This window comes from Vombatus ursinus, unplaced genomic scaffold (assembly GCF_900497805.2).
Source record: "Vombatus ursinus unplaced genomic scaffold, bare-nosed wombat genome assembly UNPS02015175.1, whole genome shotgun sequence".
NCBI lineage: Eukaryota > Metazoa > Chordata > Mammalia > Diprotodontia > Vombatidae > Vombatus > Vombatus ursinus.
Window position 1 is genome coordinate 9,362,663 of NW_020954953.1, and position 21,345 is coordinate 9,384,007.

Genomic DNA, 21,345 nt, shown 5'->3' on the forward strand with positions numbered 1-21,345 from the left:
GTGGGGATATTTAATCTGAACAGAAGTTTGGGATAAGCTGGGTACCATGACTGTGGATTTCAAATACTTCAAGAATATGAAAGAAATACAAAACTTATTCTTCTTGAGCCAAGCAGGTAAAAGTTTACAGGAAGATACAGTTTAATTTGACATTAAGAAAGACCTTCCTGGCAACTAAAACTTTTCAAAAATGAACTGGACTTCCTCAAAAGGCAGTGAGTTTTCCATCACTGGAGTTCTTCAAGGGGTAACTTGAAATCCACTATTATTAAAACATAAACATATCCATGTATTCTGCTATGATTGAGGACAAGGCAGTATTTTCATGGCCCTCAGAACGTAACAAATACTCTTACTAACGCTTATTAGCAATGTTGTCAATGTAATTCATACTTCAAGACCTCAGAGTTTCCTTTTAACTCTGAGGTTATGTGATTCTATCAGGAGCAAATGCAGAAAACCATAAAGATTAATAGTATGCCTGTGAATATCAAAGACTTACATGAACTGATGTGAAGCAAAGTGAGTAGAACCAGAAGAACATTGTACACAGTAACAGTAATATTGTATGATGATCTACTATGAAAGACTTAGCTACTCTGATTAATACAATGATTCAAGACAATTCCCAAGGACTTACAATTAAAAATGCTATTCACCTCTAGAGAAAGAACTGATGAACTCTGAATGCAGACTGAAGCATATTTTTTTCCACTTTGCTTTTTCTTTTTTCTTTTTTTGCCATGTGGCTAATATGGAAATGTGTTTTACATGACTTCACATGTAAAATGGGTTTCATGCTATTTGTCTTCTCAACAGGTAGAGAAAGGGCTAGTGAGAGGGATAGAACTGGGAACTCAAAATGAAAAAGAAATCCATTAGCCAATTAGGAAAAAAAAGAAAAAGAAAACTCTAGGTTAGGAAGTGGAAGCACATAAGTCTTAGGGAAGAAATCATCTAATTTGGATGGAAACACTGGCCACGTTTAATATTCATAAAGCAGAAAATCTACACATGGATAACTGAGTAGGCTGGATAGGAACAATAAATACTAAAAAGTTTACTATGAGCAGCTTAATCTATATTGGGTCTAGTGCTCTGGCTTTTAACCTGAAAAGGTTATATAACAGGGCAGAAAATGTCTAGTATTAAAAAGATAAACCTTTCAATTTCTAGGGTTGTGGTATGAAAGCAGGTTAGGCAGAAAAGGAGACTTAGGTAATAGAAATTCAGGTACTGGCTTTGAGGCATTTTTCTTCACAGATCCCCAACTGGCATTTTCAGGGTCACACGACCAGTAAATGTCTGAGGCTGGATTTGAACTTATACAGAGGAGTCTTTCTGATTTCAGGTCTGGCACTTTATCCACAGTGCCACCTTGCCAATAGCCATCATTAACCATGATAACCTGTGATATAGCTATATGGATTCTGCTGCAAGACAAACTTGTACAATAGAATTGATCACGTCTTTGTTCTTTTACAAGTCTATGTTTATAGTGAAGATGGTGTGTGATGATATTCCTGCAACCATATTTAAATGTAACATAAAGTAGTACTAAAATTTAAGCTTTTTCAAAGTAAAAACTCTTTTCAGTTATTGTAAAAAGTACTTAATGATGAAGATGATGACACATCTATACAGTGCTTTATTGTTGCATACATATAGATGTACATTTATATATACATGAATATACACGTGTGTATGTGCACACATGTGCACATGTGATCATGTGTGTGATTGATATATGCATGTACATATAGGCATAGATATACATGCATATATACACATGTGCATATAAATATAAAAATCTAATCCTGGTAAAATGCTATAAGTAACAGACATATTTTTTTTTAATTTTAGAAATGAAGAAACTGACATTCACCAAGGAAAAATGATATGCCCTCTGTCACATAAGCTTCTAAGTGGCCAATAATTCTAGGCCTCTAAAGTAGGTCTCTTGCCAAGCGTGTTCCTTCCACGTCACCACCACAATTTTCTAGGAGGAGGCTGGTGCGTGAATTAACAGGAACAAAATTCAAAGAAGGCCATTTCATTTGCACTAACTAGGACGATACACATCTGACCTAATTCAATTGGTGTTGTCACGAATCCCTATCTTCTATCTTCTCCCAGCTCTGCTGTCAGAAAGAAAATACCATAAATCATTAAGCTCCCGGAAACATCCCAAAGGATTACCAAGCAAAATGAACACCATTCCACAATTAGTCATTTCCACAAGGGACATGATGAAAACAAACATCAAGATATACAGCTCTCTAAGAACTCCCTGCTTCCAGGCTCCCATACTAAAGCACAGGCCAACCCACGCCATCTGCCAAAGTCAAGCACAGAACTTTGTCCTCATGACCCTCCCTCAGAAATACTTCAATATCACTTAATACCAAATACCTTCCTCTTCCCTCCTGACTCTGTCTGTTTGACTTGTATACAAAACTAGGACCAGGAGGAAAGGGTGAAAACAAGTAAGGCTGTCATGCCCAAAAGAGCATTCAGGCCGTGCTAAACAAGGCAGACCGCCCAAGGATGCTAGAATAGAACAGAGGATACCATCTTCAACTTGACACCCTACTATACACTCTTTGCCTGACTTTTTGGGTAACTTACCTTAGCAATACACCTTCTCAGCTTCCTCTCCGCCATTCTAGGATATGCTTACCTCTAACCAACATTAGCTTTGGACCCAAAAAGATTCAATAAACCATTCTAACCCTGTAAAGTTTCCCTAACTTAGCCTGTGGCTATCAGGAATTCCAACTTTTAGTACTCTTTTGGGCAAAGGACTTCTAATGTAAAAATCTGTGGTATAAATGTCCATACAAAGCATTGTATGTGTATATATGCGTGTATATGTATACACACACATATACTCTTTTGAGGAAGGGAAGAGTGATGATTTGTGATTTAATTAGCATAGATATCTATACTAGATATGTCTCCTACCAAGGCAGATCAGCACCGGCTCTAAAATAAATAGCTTCAGAGAGTTGTCTTGGCATTAAGAGTTTAAACATGTATTAAGTGCCCAATATGTACCAGGCACTGGGCTAAGTGCTGGGAATACAAAAAGAGGCAAAAGACAGTCCCTGTCCTCAAGTAATTTACAATCAAATGATTAAGTAACTTGCTTAGGATCCTACAGCTCATGTTTCAGATGTGGAATGAAACCTACCCAGGTCCTCTTGACTTCAAGACCAGCTATCTACTCTGCCATGCCGCCTCATGTTCACATATTATATACGTCTGCACATATCTAGAAGTATACACGAGAGGAAGCACAGCCTGGCGAACAGAAGCTTTCCTTAAAGTCAGGAAGGCCTGGTTGGGAGACCTGCCTCTGAAACATACCAGACTGTGTAACCTTGGACAATTCAATTAATCAATTAGTGCCCCAGGAAACTTAATGGACTATGAATCGTAGAACAGGCACTGAATTTCTGCAGGGAAAAGAGTTTTCCACATGGCAGCTCCCAACCAAGAGGTGTCAAACACTTGGCCCTGCAACAACCTCAGGTGGGGCCTCAAATCAGATTAACTGGGAAATGTTTAATGAAATAAATAAAAATATAACAAAACACAGATAATGTTGATTTGTAGTTTTTTAAGTCAGTATGACTCCCAAAGGGATTGGTTTTTATTTGTTTGAAATCACTGCTCTACACAAATGAAATCATAGATCTGGACCAAATACATCATTTAATGAGGTTACTACAGTTAATCTTTCTCCTTCTCCCCTTCTCCCTCCCCCCATCTTGGTAAAACAAACCCAAACTTTTCCCCCACCTCCCATTAATAACATCACCATATTATCCTGCACCCTCTACTGACACATCGATGTGCTGTTACCACCATGGATTTAGCTTCCTTCTTTCCTTCCTTCCTTTAACTCGGTCTCTCCATTTTGCCGAGGCTGGAAGTGCAGGGGCCACTGTTAGAGGTAGCTAGGTGATGTAGCGGACAAAAAGCTGGGCCTGGAATCTGGGACATGAACCCTCCAACCTGTCCTCAGGTGTTTGCTAGCTGGGTGATTCTGGCAAAGTCACAAGAGCTCTGTCTGCCTCAATTTCATCTATAAAATGTGCATAATATCATCTAGTAGGGTTGCTGTGAGGATAAAATGAGAGATTTGTAAAGTTCTTTGCAAATCTTAAAGCCTTATAGAAATGCTTTATTACCATTACTTACTTGTTTCCTCAGCTATAAAGTGGGGCTATAATAGCTATAATATATAATAAATATAAAAATAAATATATAAACATAATATATAATATAAAAGCTATCATAGCAACTTTCTCGAAGGGTTGTTGTGAGAATACAATGGACTAATGTTTGTAAAGTACTTTGTACTTTACAAATGAAAGCTATACTAATAACTGTTATTATTAATATCACTCACAGGCCTGATGCTACCATTAATCAGAATGGGAGATTTGATCTTCTCTGTTCTCAACTGGGTCACTTCACTTCTCTTTAAGCAACCTAGTATCCCCTCCCTTCCAATTTACCACCTCCACCACATTGATGCCAAACTTAATGAAGACACCAAACTAGAGTTCACAAGATCTACCAGTCAAGATCAGAGACATGTACCATCAAGCCCAGCAATGTCCATGGATTTTCTCAGGTTGCAGCAGCAAATTATAAGCTCTGGAAGTTCCTACAAACCTGCAGATATTTCAATCTTAATAGTAACTAACATTTATATAATGCTTACAATATGCCAGGTACTATGCTAAACACTTTATAATTAGAATCTCATTTGATACAAAAAAACCCTTGGGAGGCAGGAGCTATTAGTATTATTACCATTTTGTAGATGAGGAAACTGAGCCTAAGAAAAGTAAAGAAACTTGCTCAGGGTTACACAGTAAGTGTCTAAGGCAAGATTTTATAATTTATTTTTAACATTTTTTCTTTTGTAATTTTTTGTTCCAGATTTTCTCCCTCCCACCCACTGAGAAATCAAATAATACATTAATTACACATATGAAATAACACAAAACACATATTCACATTAGCCATGTCAAAAAAAAATAAAGTGAGAAAATTATCCTTCAATTTGCCCTCAGAGTTCATCAGTTCTCTCTCTCTGAAGGTGGAGAGTACTTTTCATCATCAGTCCTTTAAAACTGTCTTGGATTATTATACTGATTGGAATAGCCAAATCTTTCACAGCTGATGAGCATCATGACATTGCTGTTATAGCACAATGATCTCCTGGTTCTTCTCACTTCACTTTGTATCAGTTCATACAGGTCTTGTCATGTTTTTCTGAAACCATACCCTTGTCATTTCTTAAACCACAATAGTATGACATAACAATCATATTCCACAACTTGTTCAGCCATACCTCAATTGATGAGTATTCCCTTGATTTCCAATCCTTAACCACCACACACAAAAAAAACTACTATAAACATAGGTCCCTTTGCTTTTTTTTTTTTTTAAATCTCTTTCGGCCAGAGACCCAGTAGTGGTATTATGGGATCAAAGTGTATGCACAATTTTATAGCCCTTTGGGCATAGTTCCAAATTGTTCTCCAGAATGGTTGGACCAGTTCAAACTCCACCAACAGTTTATTAGTTTTCGTATTTTACCTAATCCCCTCTAGCATTTGTTATTTCTGACAGGTGGAAGGAAGTACCAAAGAGTCGTATTAATTAGCCTTTCTCTAATCCACAGTGATTTAGAACATTTTTTCATGTGACTATGGATAGCTTTGACTGCTTCTTCTGAAAACTACCTGTTCATATCCTTTGACCATTTATAAACTGGGAAACATGTCTTATTTCTATAAATTTGAAACAATTCCCTATATATTTAAGAAATAAGGCCTTTATTAGAGAAACTTGCAAAAAATTAATACTACTTCATTATCTATGGTGCCTTTTAGCAAAATGTAGTTTCTCTGATTATCTCTTTTAATTAGGTCTCTTTTTGCTTTTGCTTTGTCAGAAATCATGATTGCTACCCTTGCCTTTTTTACTTCAGCTAAAGCATAATAGATTCTGTTCCAGCCCTTTATTTTTAATGTCTGGCTTTCTGTTTCGCGTATGTCTCTTATGAACAACATATTGTTAGATTCTGGTTTCCAATCCATTCTGCTATCTAATTCCATTTTATGGATGAGCTCATCCCATTCACATTCACAGTTATGATTTGGTGGTTGTTGTTCACTCCTGCCCAACTCTTTATGACCCCATTAGGGATTTTCTTGGCAAAGATACTAGAGTGGCTCAGATTCTTATAATCTAGCCAATAGCTCACTAATGTTCAGACTCCTTAAGAGTCTGCCCAATATGTCTTTGGTTGAAAAAAAAAAGATACTAGAGTGGTTTACCATTTCCTTCTCCAGCTCATTTTGCAAATGATGAAACTGAGGCAAATTAGGTTAAGTGACTTGCCCAGAGTCATACAATTATTAAGTGTCTGAGGCCAGATTTGAACTCAGGAAGATAAGTCTTCTCAACTTCAGGCCTGGCACTCTATCCGCTATCTATCCACTGTGCCAAGGAGCTCTCCTCCAGTTTTACTATTACTACGTATTTTGATATGAATTATGAATACTATGTATTTCCCTCCATTCTGTTTTCTTTTGTTTATCTTTCTTTGTGTTTTTATCCTGTCCCTCCTCAAAAGTCTGTTTTACTTCTGATCATTGTCTGCCTAAATCTGCCCTCCCTTTTATCTCTCCCTGTCCCTTATCCCCTTCCCTTTCTATTTGTCTTTTGGGTAAGACAGATTTCTATAATCAATTCTCTCTCTCTCTCTCTCTCTCTCTCTCTCTCTCTCTCTCTCCTCTCTCTCTCTGTCTTTCCTCTCTCTCTCTCTCTCTCTCCTCTCTCTCTCTATTCTCTTCTCTTTGAACCAATTCCAATAACAGTGAGGTTCAAGCATTGCCTGCTCCTCCTCTTTTTCCTCCCCAATATAAAAGCTCTTCTTTGTGCGCCTCTTTTATGAGAGAAAAATTTCCCCATTCTATCTCTCCCTTTCTTCTTCTCCCATAATATACCTCTTTCTTCCCCCTTCATCTTTTTAAGCAGATCATCATGATTGGCTCACACCTGAGCCCTTTGTCTATGTAGACTCCTTCTAACTGCCCTGGTGAGGATAAAGTTCCCAAGAGTTACATGTAACATCTCCACATACAGGGATGAAAACAGTTTAACTTTATTGAGTCTCTTATGATTACCCTTTCATGTTTACCTTTTAATGCTTCTTTTGAGTTTTCTGTATGAATGTCAAATTTCTATTCAGCTCTGGTCTTTTCATCAAGAATGTTTGAAAGTCCTCTTTTTCATTAAACATTCATTTTTTCCCCTGAAGAGTTATACTCAGTTTTGCTGGATAGGTGATTGTTGGTTGTAATTGTAGCTCCTTTGCCTTCTGGAATATCATATTCTAAGCCCTCTACTCCTTTAAGGTAGAAGCTGTTAACTCTTGTGTGATCCTGGCTGTGGTTCCATGATATTTGAATTGTTTCTTTCTGGTTGCTTGAAGTATTTTCTCTTTAACTTGGGAGCTCTAAAATTTGGCAATAGTAATCCTTGCTAGTTTTCATTTTGGGACTCTCTTTCAGGAGGTGATAGGTAAATTCTTTCAATTTCCATTTTACTCTCTGGATCTAAGATATTGGGGCAGTTTTCCTGGATTATCTCTTGAAATATAATATCTAGGCTGCTTCTGATCATGGCTTTCAGGTAGTCCAATAACTCTTAAGTTATCTCTCCTCGATGTATTTTTCAAGTCAGTTGCTTTTCCAATGAGACATTTCACATTTGCTTCTATTTTTTCTTTCTTTTCATTTTGTTTTATTGTTTCTTGATGGCTCATAGAGTTATTAGTTTCTACTTGTCCTAATTTTTCAAGCTATCATACCTCTTTTTTTATTTGGCCAATTATTATTTCTAAGAAGTTATTTTCTTCAGAGAACTTTTCTGCCTCTTTTCCTGTTAGGTCAATTCTTTTTTTAGGGTATTCTTTTCTTTTCTTTCTTTTTTTTTTTAATTTTTAGGCAATTGGGGTTAAGTGATTTAGCCAGGGTCACACAGTTAGTAAGTGACAAGTGTCTTGTCTGAGGCCGCATTTGACCTCAGGTCCTCCTGACTCCAGGGCCAGTTCTCTACCCACTGCACTCCCTACTTGCCCCAGGGTATTATTTTCTTCAGAATTTTTTTTTTGTGCCTCTTTTACTAAGTTGTTAATTCTTATCTCATAATTTTCTTGTGTCACTCTCATTTCTTTCCCCAGTTTTTCCTCTTCTACTCTTATCTCTTTCTTTAACTCTTCCAGGAATCCTTACTGGTTTGGGGTCCAATAAGCATTTTTCTTCGAGGCTTTAGCTGTTTTCACACAGTTGAAATCTTTGGAGTTTGTGTCTCGGTCTTTCCTTCCACCATAGTAAGCTTTTTATGGTCAAGTTCTTTTTGCTGTTGTTATTTGCTCATTTTCCAAGCCTATTTCTTAACTTTGAACTTTATATTAAAGTTGGGCTCTATTCACCTGGGGGTGGGGAGATAATGTATGAAGCTTCAGGATTTTTTATACTAATATTTCCAGATATATATTTTTGAGGGTCTGCAAGTTTTTGATGCTTCCAATGTGGTGGGTCCTGGGAAGAGGTGTGGTCACTGCTCTGCTGGTCTGTGCTCTGAGGGTCTTTATCCAGGAAGGGCCTCTCCTCCCCTGCAGCCACAAGCACTCCTATTTACCCTGGAACTGTGGCCAATACCCCTGCCCTGACTGTGACTAGGTCCCCTGTTCCATTGTGACTGGCCACAAGAGCTCCTTTCTGCCCTGGAACTGTAATCCAGAACAACTCTGGGCTGAGAGCTCTCAAAGATGCTGCTTCTGCTGCTGCTATCATGGCCACCTCCAAGGCCTACCACTGGTGATCCTGCCAAGCAGGAGCCCACCCCAGTGTCACAGACCTTTTCTACTGACCTCCTAAGTTGTTTTAGGCTGGAAGAATGTCTCACTCTGACCTTTGATTGGCTCTGCTGCTCCAAAATTTGATTTGAGGCATTTATTTTAAGGATGTTTGAGGGTAATGTTGAGAGAGTTTAGCTGGGTTGTGAGCTAGACTTTGCCATATTGTCTCCACATCTGAGGCAGGATTTTGAACTCAGGTCTTCCTAAATCCAGCACTGTTAGTCACTGTGCAGTAACATACCCTATGAACACTTTAGTTGAAATTTGGCAAGAACAAATATTTATGGTACTTTTAAAGTTTAAGTATTTTTTAAGTGTCTGAAAGGCTATGCTGCATGTTTTTCTGATGAAAATTTTCAGTAAAAAGCTAATGCAGACGACAAAAAAATTGAGCTGAGCTCCTTTTTCAACATGAGCAAATTTCAAAGGTCTAGTGTTTTTATACTCTTATGAGTGCTTATTAATGGAATTTGAGTCAAATAAACTTTAAAAGGGTAGTTATTTTGATACAGCTCAATAATCCAAAAATCACTAAGGTAAGACCTTTAAAACAAAAGACTAAGCATTTATAGGACCCCAATAAAATATTACATTCAGCATGATAATTTGGTCAAATAAAGCACACACTTTTCAACTATCCCAGTCAGCATAAGGGCTCTTACCTACTCTAGCACTGAAGGTCCTTCACAATCTGGCTTAATAGTCTACCTTTCCAGATTTATCTGCCACAACATCCCTCCATATAGATTCTACTCCAACTAAATTGAACTTTTACTTGTGGCTTAAAAACAATTTGGCCATTTATTTAACCTTTCACACCACCAAAAATCCCCTCCACTCTTCCTTCTACCCCATTTGTGCCTATAGAGACACCATCCTTCAAGACATGCCTCAGATGCCACTTTCATAAAGATGTATCATAGAGCACCTTGTTATATAAATTCATTTATACACATAATCTCCCCTCCTAGATCATAAATTCCTTGGCAACAAACACTTCTTTGTAGCATAATATTTTGCACATTCTGAGTATTAGTACCTGTCAAATCAATGAATGAATGGATGGATGGATGGATGCCTCTAAGTAACCCTTCTCTACTACAATTTTTAAAAATAAGCTGTTTTCAGACCAGAACACAGAGTTGTTTTTTTTTATGCACACTGCAAAACATATTATTGTTGAAAATGTCATAAAATGCAATTCCCTCAGTGGAAAAATAAGGTTTTCCTGCCATAGGAATGTCACCAAAAAAAATATCATTTAAGTGATTGGTAAATTTATGGACTATGTGGCACTGAATTAATGCAATATTTTACCAAATGGCAAAAAGAAGTATCTATGACTTAATGATATCAACTTGTATCTTTAGAATTACATAGAAAAGGTCCCCAGTCAACCTATATCAAAACTATCATGTATTTGTCAGTCAAATTATAAACCTTTCTGTGAGTGAGAGGGCTAGATAGCATCTATACATTTTAGTAAGGGAAAAAAGCCCTAAAATTTCAAGAAGTCAGAACTTAGTGCCCTACACTCAAATGTACCCATGAAATATATTTGTGTGTGTGTGTGTGAGTGTGAGAGAGAGAGAGACAGACAGACAGAAAGAGAGAGAGAGAGAGAAGGGATGAGTGAGAGAATGAGAGAGAGGGAGGACAGGAAGAGAGACAAAGGGAGAGAGGGAACAAGAGAGAGAGAAAGACAGAAGGGGAGAGAGAGAGAAAGAAGGGGGAATGGGGGTAGAGGCAGTGAAAAGAGCATGGGATTTGGAGTCAATAGACCTTGGTTTAAGTTCTAGCTTTTAGTGTGGCTTTAGGTGAGTCAACTAAGTATATTGGTTGTTGGTTTCCCAACTGATAAAAGAGGGTAGGACTAGATGACATTTGAGGTCTCTTCCCATGTTAAAACTTCTATGTGCACATACTGCCAAATTTCTATATATTCTATTTCCCATAGAACAAAATCAAATAAATATATTAGATGCCATAAATAACACCTAGTGCAATATATTACATATTGTGCAATGAATTATCATCTCAGCAGGAGGTCAGAGAAAATCCAAGAAGAAAATTAATTTTATAGCATCACAAAGATGGGGGAAATAATTTGGAACAGCCCTAGTTTTTTTTTTTGTAATCAACAGCATATTCTGCATTTATTAAGAACCTATTATATGCTATGCCATATATATATATATAAAATCACTTATATATAAGTGCTAGGGATACAAAGAAAAACAAAACAATCTCTCTTGCTCACTCTTATGGTCCAATGGGAGAGACAAAAGACAAACAACTATGCACAAACAATCTACATGCAGGATAAATTAAAGGTAACCAATAGATGGAAGGCACTAGCACTAAGGGAAATCAGAAACATCTTTCCTGTTGAAGGTGAGATTTTAGCTAGAACTTGAAAGTCAGGAGACACAGATGGAAGAGGGGAGTCCCAGGCATAGAATTCTACCACAGGAAGCAGTAGGGGACAGTAGAAAGGGCACTAGCTTTGGAATTAATTTCTGGTTCTAAATCTATGATTCTATGTCCTACCCAATACAATAAAAGTCTTCTTTTAGTTTTTAAAATATGTTTTTGGACACCAATACCACATCCAGCTATCCATACCTCATCCCTCTCATTGTAGGACCAGCTCACCTCCTATTCCAATCATACATGTCCTTGCTGAGATCCTTTTTGCTTATACAAGTTATCTGTTAAATGATGAATATGCAATGATGCTGTTTTCTACTACTTTTAAGGGTCACAAACATAAACCTGCCACTTTGGAATACTGCCAGATAAATTATCTGATATCTGATACTGTAATTGACACACAACTCTTCCTTGCATCAGACAATTACTGGGCAAAAATGCTTCCTCCTACATCTTGAAGAAGTTCCCTTGGGAGAAAAAAAAAAAAGTCTAGTGGTTTCCATCTTACACTAGTCCATTTCCCAATAAAGGCTGCAACTGCTCTCCCTTTAATCTTTTCAGGTTTTTTATACTGTTTCAGATTGAGGCCTACTCCATGCAAGCCCTTCCCTTAATCATTACTGGCAAAGTATCAACCAGGGAAGCTAGGTGGTGCAGCAGATAGACTGCCAGGCCTGGAGTCAGGAAGACTCCTCTTCCTGAATTCAAATCTGACCTCAGATACGTACTAGCTGTGTGACCTTGGACAAGTCACTTAACCCTGTTTGCCTCAATTCCCCATCTGTAAAATGAGCTACAGATGGAAATGGCAAATCACTCTAGTATCTTTGCCAAGAAAACCACAAATAGGGTCAAAGAGTTGTACATGACTGAAAAACAACTCAACAACAACAAAAGTATCAGATATTTGAATATTCTTCCTTTACTGGAGAAAGATGAACATGATTCACCCTGTTGCTGAAGGCTATTTGAAAAAGACAGCTGTGACTTAGGAGACTTTTTTAAAAAATTAAACCAGGAAATAGCACTTCAACAAGAAGTCCCAAAGTATGTGAGAATACTACTGAACAGTGGTTCCCAGACTTCCATGTCACTTTAGTCACTATGAAAGACTTAAGAATCCTGAGCAATGTAATGATCAACTATGATTCCAGAGAAGGAACAGAAAAGCATTCTACCATCCTCAAGGAGATGGGATAGAGATGCAAATAACATATTTTTTGGATGAAAAATATAGGCATTTCTTTTGTTCCATTTGCTTTGATACATATTTGTTACAAGGATTTTGTTTTTCCTTTTTCAGTGGGAGGAGGCTTGTTTGGAGGAGAAATAGTAATGCTTGGTAACTGGGGGAAAAGATAAAATATAAAAACAGAATACTATTGAACAGTAGTTTTCAAACTTTCAAGTCACTTGGTTTTCACAAGAAATTCCCCCAAAAAACTATATCTAACTTATTAAAAAAAACGCTTACCAGAATTAATAGGACTAGTGCTACTTTTCATGAAATACCAATTCAATATAACTCAATAAATATTTATTGAAGTCTTACTGTACTCTACGAATAAGTAGAGCTACAAAATTTATGTTGCCTTGGATTTGACTTTAAGAAAGTCTTTCTGTGATTTAATCACTGTGGCTCCATATTCTGCTATCACAGATTAGTAGACAGACTTTTTGAACGGCTATAACAAAAAAAAAAAAATCACCACCTGATGGCTAACTTTCTGGTAATAAGCATCTGGATGACAGGCCCACCTGTCACTTGGCCTGGTCTCTAAGCCTTTCAGTGTGGTAGGACCTGACAAAGGTTCATAGAAATGCATTATCCAAGTTAGACAGACCTCAGAAGATACATAGTGCTATAATACCAATAACTGATTTATCTACAGGGGTGGGGAACCTGTGGCCTTCTAGGTCCTTGGGTGAGGCCCTTTGTCTGAATCCAAGTTTTACAGAACAAATGCTCTTAATAAAAGGATTTGTTCTGTAAAGGCAGAAGGCCACATCCTGAGGACCTTCAAGGCCACAGATTCCCCACCCTTGATTCTAGTCTCTGCTTGAAGGCCTCTAAGGAAGAGCAGCCCACTTACCTTCTGCACAGCCAGTAACACTTTAGGAAAGCTCTAATTGTTGGGAAATTTTTCTTTCTATTCCAAACTAAATCTGCCCATTGATCCTCAGGAGACAAGGAGAACAAGTTTAATCCTTACTCCATACTATAAGCCTTGAAGACTGTTATTATTTCTTTAAGTCTCCTCTTCTCTAAGCTCAACAGCCCTGGTTTCTCCAACTAATCCTCATTTGGCATAATTGCTATTTTTGCCCACCATTCCAGTCACTTTTCTCTAGAATCTATAGGGGTTCTTATCTTGGGGCCTGTGAATTTTTTACAACTATGTTGATGGCGGACCCAAGACGGCAGATAGGGACAGCCACACAGCTGAACTCTCACCTTCCCCTCCAAACAACTTTAAAATAATGGTTCAGATCAATTTACCAGATCAGATTTTAGAGCAGCAGAGACAACAAAAAGTCATAGTGAGGTATTTTTCTGAGCTAAGAAAATTTAAGAAGTTGGCAGGAGAAATCTATAATACCAGGGTGGAGGTCTGTTCAGAGCCCACACACATGGCTACAGAAGCAGTGACTGAAGTAGCAGCAGCAGCAATAGCTTCAGGAGCTCTCAAGACCACAGATGGAGGTGGGGTGTCAGACAACTGGTCAGAAAGAGATTATAGGGGACCCTTTACTGGCACTGCATACAGTTGGCACTGACTGGCTACTGCCCATGGGCAGTTCTGGGTCACAGTTCCAGGGCAGAGAGGAGCTCTGGGGGTCAGTCACAAGAAGAAAGGGCCACAGTTCCAAAGCAAAGATGAGAGCTAATACATGCAGCTGCAGGGGACAGAGGCACCACAGTGTACTCCAGGAGAGCAGTGACCACACCTCTCCCAGAATCATACCATGTTGAAAACACCAGAAACTTGAAAACCCCCCAAACCAGCTCTGAAAACAACATCATGAAAAAGGCTAAAGCTTGGCATAGTGCCTCCCCACCTCAAGGTGAACAGAGACCAACTTTAACATAAAGTTCAAAGTCAAGAAATAGTCTGGGAAAACGAGCAAACAACAACAAAAAGAATTTGACCATAAAAGGCTACTATGGTGGCAGGGAAGACCAAGACATAAACTCAAAAGAATGCCACAGTATAAAAAACAGCTACAAGCAAAGGCTCATAGAAAAATGATAATTGGACCCAAGGCCAGTAATAATTTCTGAAATAGTTAAAGAAAGAAATGAGACTGGGAGAGGAAAAATTGGTCAAAGAAATTAGAATGATACAAGAAAACTATGAGATGAAAATTAGCAGCTTGGTAAAAAAGGCACAAAAAATTCTGAAGAAAATAATACCTTAAAAAACACAATTGGCATAATGATATAAGAGGTACAAAAATTTACTGAAGAAAATAACTTCTTAAAAATTAGAATTGGGCAAGTGGAAACTAATAATTCCATGACACATCAAGAAACAATAAAACAAAATGAAAAGAATTAAAAAATAGAAGAAAATGTGAAATGTCTCACTGGAAAAGCAACAGACTTGAAAGACAGATCAACGAAGAGATAATTTAAGAATTACTGGATTACCTGAAAGCCATGATCAGAAACAGCCTTGACACTACATTTCAAGAAATTATCAAGGAAATATCTTAGATCCCAATAGAGCCCCAATATCTTAGATCCAGAAGGTAAAATTGAAATTGAAAGAATTTACCTATCACCTGCTGAAAGAGACCCCAAAATGAAAACTACCAAGGATTACTATAGCTAAATTTTAAAGCTCCCAGGTCAAAGAAAAAATACTTCAAGCAGCTAGATAGAAAGAATTAAAATATCATGGAGCCACAGCCAGGATCACACTAGAGTTAGTAGCTTCCACCTTAAAGGAGTAGAGGGCTTGGAACATGATATTCCTGAAGGCAAAGGGGCTATGATTACAACCAAGAATCACCTACCCAGAAAGTAACCAACTAACCTGAGGGTAACCCTTCAGGGGAAAAAAAAATTGACATTTAATGAAATAGAGGACTTGAATTTCAAGCATTCCTGATGAAAAGACCAGAGCTGAATAGAAAATGTGACATTCAAACAGAAGACTCAAAAGAAGCGTAAAAAGGTAAACATGACAGAGTAATCATAAGACACTCAATAAAGTTAACATTCCTATATGGGAAGATGACACATGAAACTCCTAAGAACTTTATCATTTTTAGGACTATTAAAAGGAATTTACATATAACAGAGGGCATGGGTACAAGCTGATTATATTAGAATGGTCTCCAAAAAAAGAATAAAGGGGGAAGAAAAAGATATGCACTGGGAGAAGGGGGAAAGAGAAAGGAATAGGCAGAATGGGGAATTTTTTCTCTCATAAAAGAGGAACACAAGGAAAAGCTTTTATATTGGAGAGGAAAATGGGGAGGGGGAGGTGGCAGGCAATGCTTGAACCTCACTTTCATCAGAATTGGTTTAAAAGAAGGATATATAGGTATAGATATCTATATATATGTAGATATATGTGTGAAATATATGTACATATATAATATATGTACATACACACACTCAGTTGTATATAGGAGTGTAACTTGGAAATAGGAGGGAAAAGGGATAGGAGAAAGTACAGATGATAAAGAGGAGGGCAGATAAAAACAGGCAGTGGTCAGAAACAAAATAAACTTTTGAGAAAGGACAGGATAAAAAGAGAGAGAGAGAGAGGAAGAAATTCAAGAAAATGGGATGATGGGAAACACATTGTTAGTAATCATAACTGTGAATGTGAATAGAATGAACTTACCCATAAAATGGAAGCAGACAGCAGAATGGATTAGAAACCAGAATCCAACAATATGTTGTTTACAAGAGACACACTTGAAACAGAAAGACATACAGAGTTAAAAGAAAGGGCTGCTGCAGAATCTATTATGCTCCAGCAGTCATGATCTCAGACAAAGCAAAAGCAAAAAGAGACTTAATTAACAGAGATAATCAATGAAACTACATTTTGCTAAAAGTTACCATAGACAGGATAGTAATAGCAAAGAATTTTTGCAGCAAGTTTCTCTGATAGGGACTCCATTTCTCAAATATATGAGTATAATACTGAGTCAAATTTATTTTAAAAAAATGGGAGCAATTCACAAATCAATAAATGGTCAAAGAATATGAACAATTGGTTTCTAGAAGAAGAAATCAAAGCTATCGATTGTCATATGAAAAAACGCTCTAAATCACTATGGATTAGAGAAAGGCAAATTAAAACAACTTTGAAGTAACACTTCACACCTATCAGAAATGACAAATGCTGAAGGGAAGGGTGAAAATTGGTACACTAATGAATTATTGGTACAGTTGTGAACTGGCCCAACCATTCTGGAAAACAATTTGGAACTATGCCCAGGGCCATAAAACTGCGTATACCCTTTGACCCAGCAATACTACTGCTAGGACTATATCCCAAAGAGAACAAAAAGGAAAAGGACCTATATGTACAAAAATATTCATAGTAGCACTTTTTGTGGAGGCATATAATTGGAAGTCGAAGGGATGCTCATCAATTGGGGAACGGCTGATCAAGTTGTGGCATATGATTCTGATGGAGTATTATTGTGCTATGGGAAATGACAAAGGATGTAGTTTCAGAAAAATATGGCAAGACCTGTATGAACTGGTGCAAAGTAAAGTGAGAAGAATCAGGAGATCATTGTGCACAGTAACAGCAATACTATAATGATGATTAGTTGTGAAAGACTTGACTACTCTGATCAACGCAATAATCCATGACAATTGTAGGGGACTCATGACGAAAAATTGCTATCCACCTCCAGAGAGAGAACTAATTAACTCTGAGTACAACCTAAAGTATTGCTTTCCTTTTTTTTTAATTTTATTTATTTTTAGTTTTCAACATTCATTTCCATAAGATTTTGAGTTCCGAATTTTCTCCTCATCTCTCCCCTCCCACCACCCCATTCTTGTTTTCTCTGTCTCTCTTTATATATATGCTTTATTTTTTGATGTACGGCTAATGTGGAGATGCATTTTATATGATTTCACATGTATAGTTGATATCATATTGCTTGCTTTCTCAGTGGATGGAAGAGGGATATGTGATTAAGGGAGAGAATTTGGAACTCACAGTTTAAAAAGAAAAGAATGTTTAAAAATAATATTTTTTTAAAAAAAGATTATTTTGATAACTATGTCAATATAATTGGTTTCCTTTGTAATCCTATGTATTTCATTTAATGCACTTAAAACCATTATTCTGAAGGCGCCCAACCAAGCCAGAGTAGAGTGGGATGAGACGGTCACAAACCTTGTTCGGGATGCTGTGCCTTTATTTCTGTAACCAAATATTATGTTAGATTTCTAGACTGCTCTTCACCCTGGTGACTCATTTCAATGCTTTGCAGCCCACCAAAAACCCCAAATCTTTTTCACAGAACTTGGTGTCTAGCCATGACTGTATCCCTCTTGTTATAGCATTTTACCTGGATAGCCTTTAAAAAGCCAGAGGTCCCTTCATGCATCAGCAAGGCATTGGAGTGAGACTTAATTCATGAAATGCCCTTAGTTATTTAAATAAGACACTAAGATATCCACGTGCAGCCTGTTTACCACAAGTCAGCTATTGCTGTTGGGCATAATTCATCCAACTACATGGCAATTACTGAGAAAGGATTTTCCCATGTGTGTCTACAGTTGAAAAAAGGCAATATAGTTTTGAAAACCATTAACAAAAGTATTTTATACAACACAAAATGGAGCCATTGTTCCTTAAAATTTTCTGTGTTGGTTGGTCTCTCTGCCTTTTTTGTGTATTTTTGGGTCTCTTTATGTTGCATTCAACTTTGTTTCTATATCAATATCTCTCTATGCCTCTCTTTAGACTCTGTTACCTCCCTTATGACTGCCCCTCCCTTGTACACCCCACCCACCCACTAGCTCTATTCCTTCCCCCCTCTCTTAAGAGGCCAGAATACAGAACTCAAAATAATGTTTATATTTGCCACACTAAAAAATACAAGGCAAAACCAAAAATATACTACAAAGTCAAAACCTGTGATTGTGGTGTGGAAATTTCCTTGATTAATATAGATCATGACCAATCTATAACCAATCTAACAAGTTGCCAGAGGCCTCAAAGGGGAAGTAACTTGTCAGTAATCACTCGGGTGATAAAAGGTGAGATTTGAACCCAGAATCCAGTCCTGACTTTTTTCCCCGTTGTCAGAGAAGCAACTTAATATTTTTTATAGATGTGGTCATCAATCGATTTTTTTTTCTGTGAACCACTGATAGGAAAAATGCTCCAATTCTAATTACCATTTTATAAACCACATGAGCTCCTTGAAAGCAGGGATGGCCTTACTTTTCTATTTGTATGTCCCAGCACTTAGAATAGGGCTTTATACATGAGAAACACATAATAAATGATTTTTTCATTCATTCATTCACACACTCAGAATAAAGAGCTGACCAAGTGTATGGCTCTCAAAAAGCGCACTTTGAGGATGTAATGCTCAAGCAAGCCCAAGTTACACCTAAGTAGGCTGAATGCTCCAAGTTTGATTGAATTGGTCGATAAAGCCATTTCGATGTGAAGGGAAATTTTCATGACGTGAAAGTAATTTCACCTCAAGGTCGAAAGAGAAACAAACTCAGGGTTGGGTTTCATGCCTATCTTGAGTTCCTGGAAGTTTTGATTCACTTTAAATTGAATGGGAGAGGCAGGAATGAATCAGACCTCTCAGTTTCATTTTGATTCGGTTGACTTGTGGAGATATAACTTGACACAATGACTGACCATCCAAATGAGAAAGGGAACAAAGAAGGAAGAGTCATTATTTCACAACAACTCAAGCTATGACAAAAATAATTAAAACTTTTTTTCTTCAAGACAAAGGTGAGACATTGCATTTTCTTGGCTACAGGGGTTTTACATTTTATTGCAAGCAAAGTAGCTAATAACTTCCTTCTCTCATTTAGGGACTCATTTAGAGACTCATTCAAGGTGTTTTTCGTAAGAATTTAAAGAGAAAATTACCATGTAGATATTGATAGGTTAAATCTGACCCTCTTGTATGACCTAGTACAAGTGATCTAATCTCCGTCCTACTTCTTTTCTTCTCTTCTTATAAAAATGCATTTCTCCAAGTGTCCAAGTACAAGTGGGGGTTACTATAAAAGCTTGTTAAGAATATTTTATCAGGTGGATCCATTATAGTCACTTTCAGAAATTCTCAACATATTGGGGGGCGAAATCAAATCATATTAATGAACAAGAGCAAATTATCTCATTTGCCCTAAGATAAAGTGTGACTCACCCCTAAGACCCCAAATCGTTCACAAAAGTTCCAACCACAGAGAAAGTCGATTTCAAAGTTGTGGTTAAGGATTACGATGGCATTTTCTTTCCCGTACTTGTCATAATCCTTGAGTTCGGTGTACAGCGTGCACTGAGTACCTGACCACCATTCCAGCAGCATCACCAACTCTGGAACAAACCACAACAAATAAAGACATTTAGTGAGTCTCTGGTGACTAAAAGTCATTTACACTGCTGGGTAGAGCTGGACACCTTGTTTTGCAATTCCACTTTAAGGGAAAACTATCCACTTCAGTTCAAGTAGGTCCAACCTACATTTTGAAACATTAAGTCCAAGGGTCAGTCATGAAATGGTTTCATAGAAGCAGAAAGAGAAAAGAGAACCTGTGCAATCATCTCTAGGGAGGACAGGTGGGGAGCTGTTGAGATGATAAGCTTTCATTCTCCGAATAACCACCTGGGGGAGAGGCAATAAATCAGAAATCTTGGCTCCATCAATAGTATGTGCCTTCTTGTTTATTGTGCTCTAAAAGAACAAGGTGAGATGATGCATGACACTTTTTATATCCTGGGAAATGACTAATTGGGATGCTTACAAACTCCATCAAAGACTACTAAATACTCTATTTTTATTTGGCACTTATTATACTTGAGAGTGCTAGGAATAACAAAACGGAAGAGGAGGAGGCAGAAACATTTTTTTTTAATGAGATTTGAAGTAGAAGCATAAATAAATAGTAAAGGTGATAAGATGACTTAGAAATAGAACACAGGAGTTCCTTTCCTAAAGTATTACTCTTATGTCTCCTTATGCTGGGGAAGAGATACTGCATTCTTAGACTACGACAGGAGGCTGCTAGATGGACTAGACAAGGACCACCCTAAATCTGGGGTTCCTTAGTCCACGACTGACAAGCACATTTAAATACTTGGGGATCACTAGAAACTCAAAGACCTTCTATTAAAGTTTATGACATACACTGGTATAAAGATAACCCACACCAATGAAATCACAAAACTTCAGGAAGCAGCAGGACCATAGGAAGTGATATATTTATCACAATGTACCTAAGTGAAACAGTAATTAGTTAGAATTTTATTGTGATAATATGATCCAGTGGCTGTCACAGAGTTTCAAAAACACACATGGAACTTCTGGCTATATCTTTAAAAAAAAGAAAAAAGCTCAGGTCAATTGCCACTTTCTACATGGAACCTTTCCTGATTGACCCTATATGCAACTGCTTGTGGGATTCTACATTTCAAGATGGAAGGCCATTAGACAACATCTATTCAACACCCTCATTTATATATGAGGAAACTGAAGGCCAAAGAGACTTGCCCTATGTGCACAAGTAATAAATGACAGAAGAATGACTCAGAACTATTGCTCTGTCCCCTGGTAGAATGTAAGTTCCTTGAGGGTAAGGATTGTTTCATTTGTCTTTATATCCCCTACATCTAGCTAGTATAGTGGCTAACACAGATGGTTTTCATTGTGAATAGCTATCAGTCCACAAACATTTTTGACCACCTACTCAATGCCTAACAAATATTTGTCGATTG

The 21,345-nt window shown here is 37.4% G+C and overlaps 1 protein-coding gene across 1 annotated transcript in view; it reads right to left on the bottom strand.

The window, feature by feature from the left end:
• Positions 1-21,345, bottom strand: part of LOC114031406 (1-acyl-sn-glycerol-3-phosphate acyltransferase delta-like) — a 183,859-nt gene that overhangs the window by 42,362 nt on the left and 120,152 nt on the right. Inside the window, exon 3 of the mRNA XM_027846468.1 lies at positions 19,778-19,947. Coding sequence (XP_027702269.1) covers positions 19,778-19,947 — 170 coding nt within the window. The remainder of the gene's footprint in view (positions 1-19,777; positions 19,948-21,345) is intronic.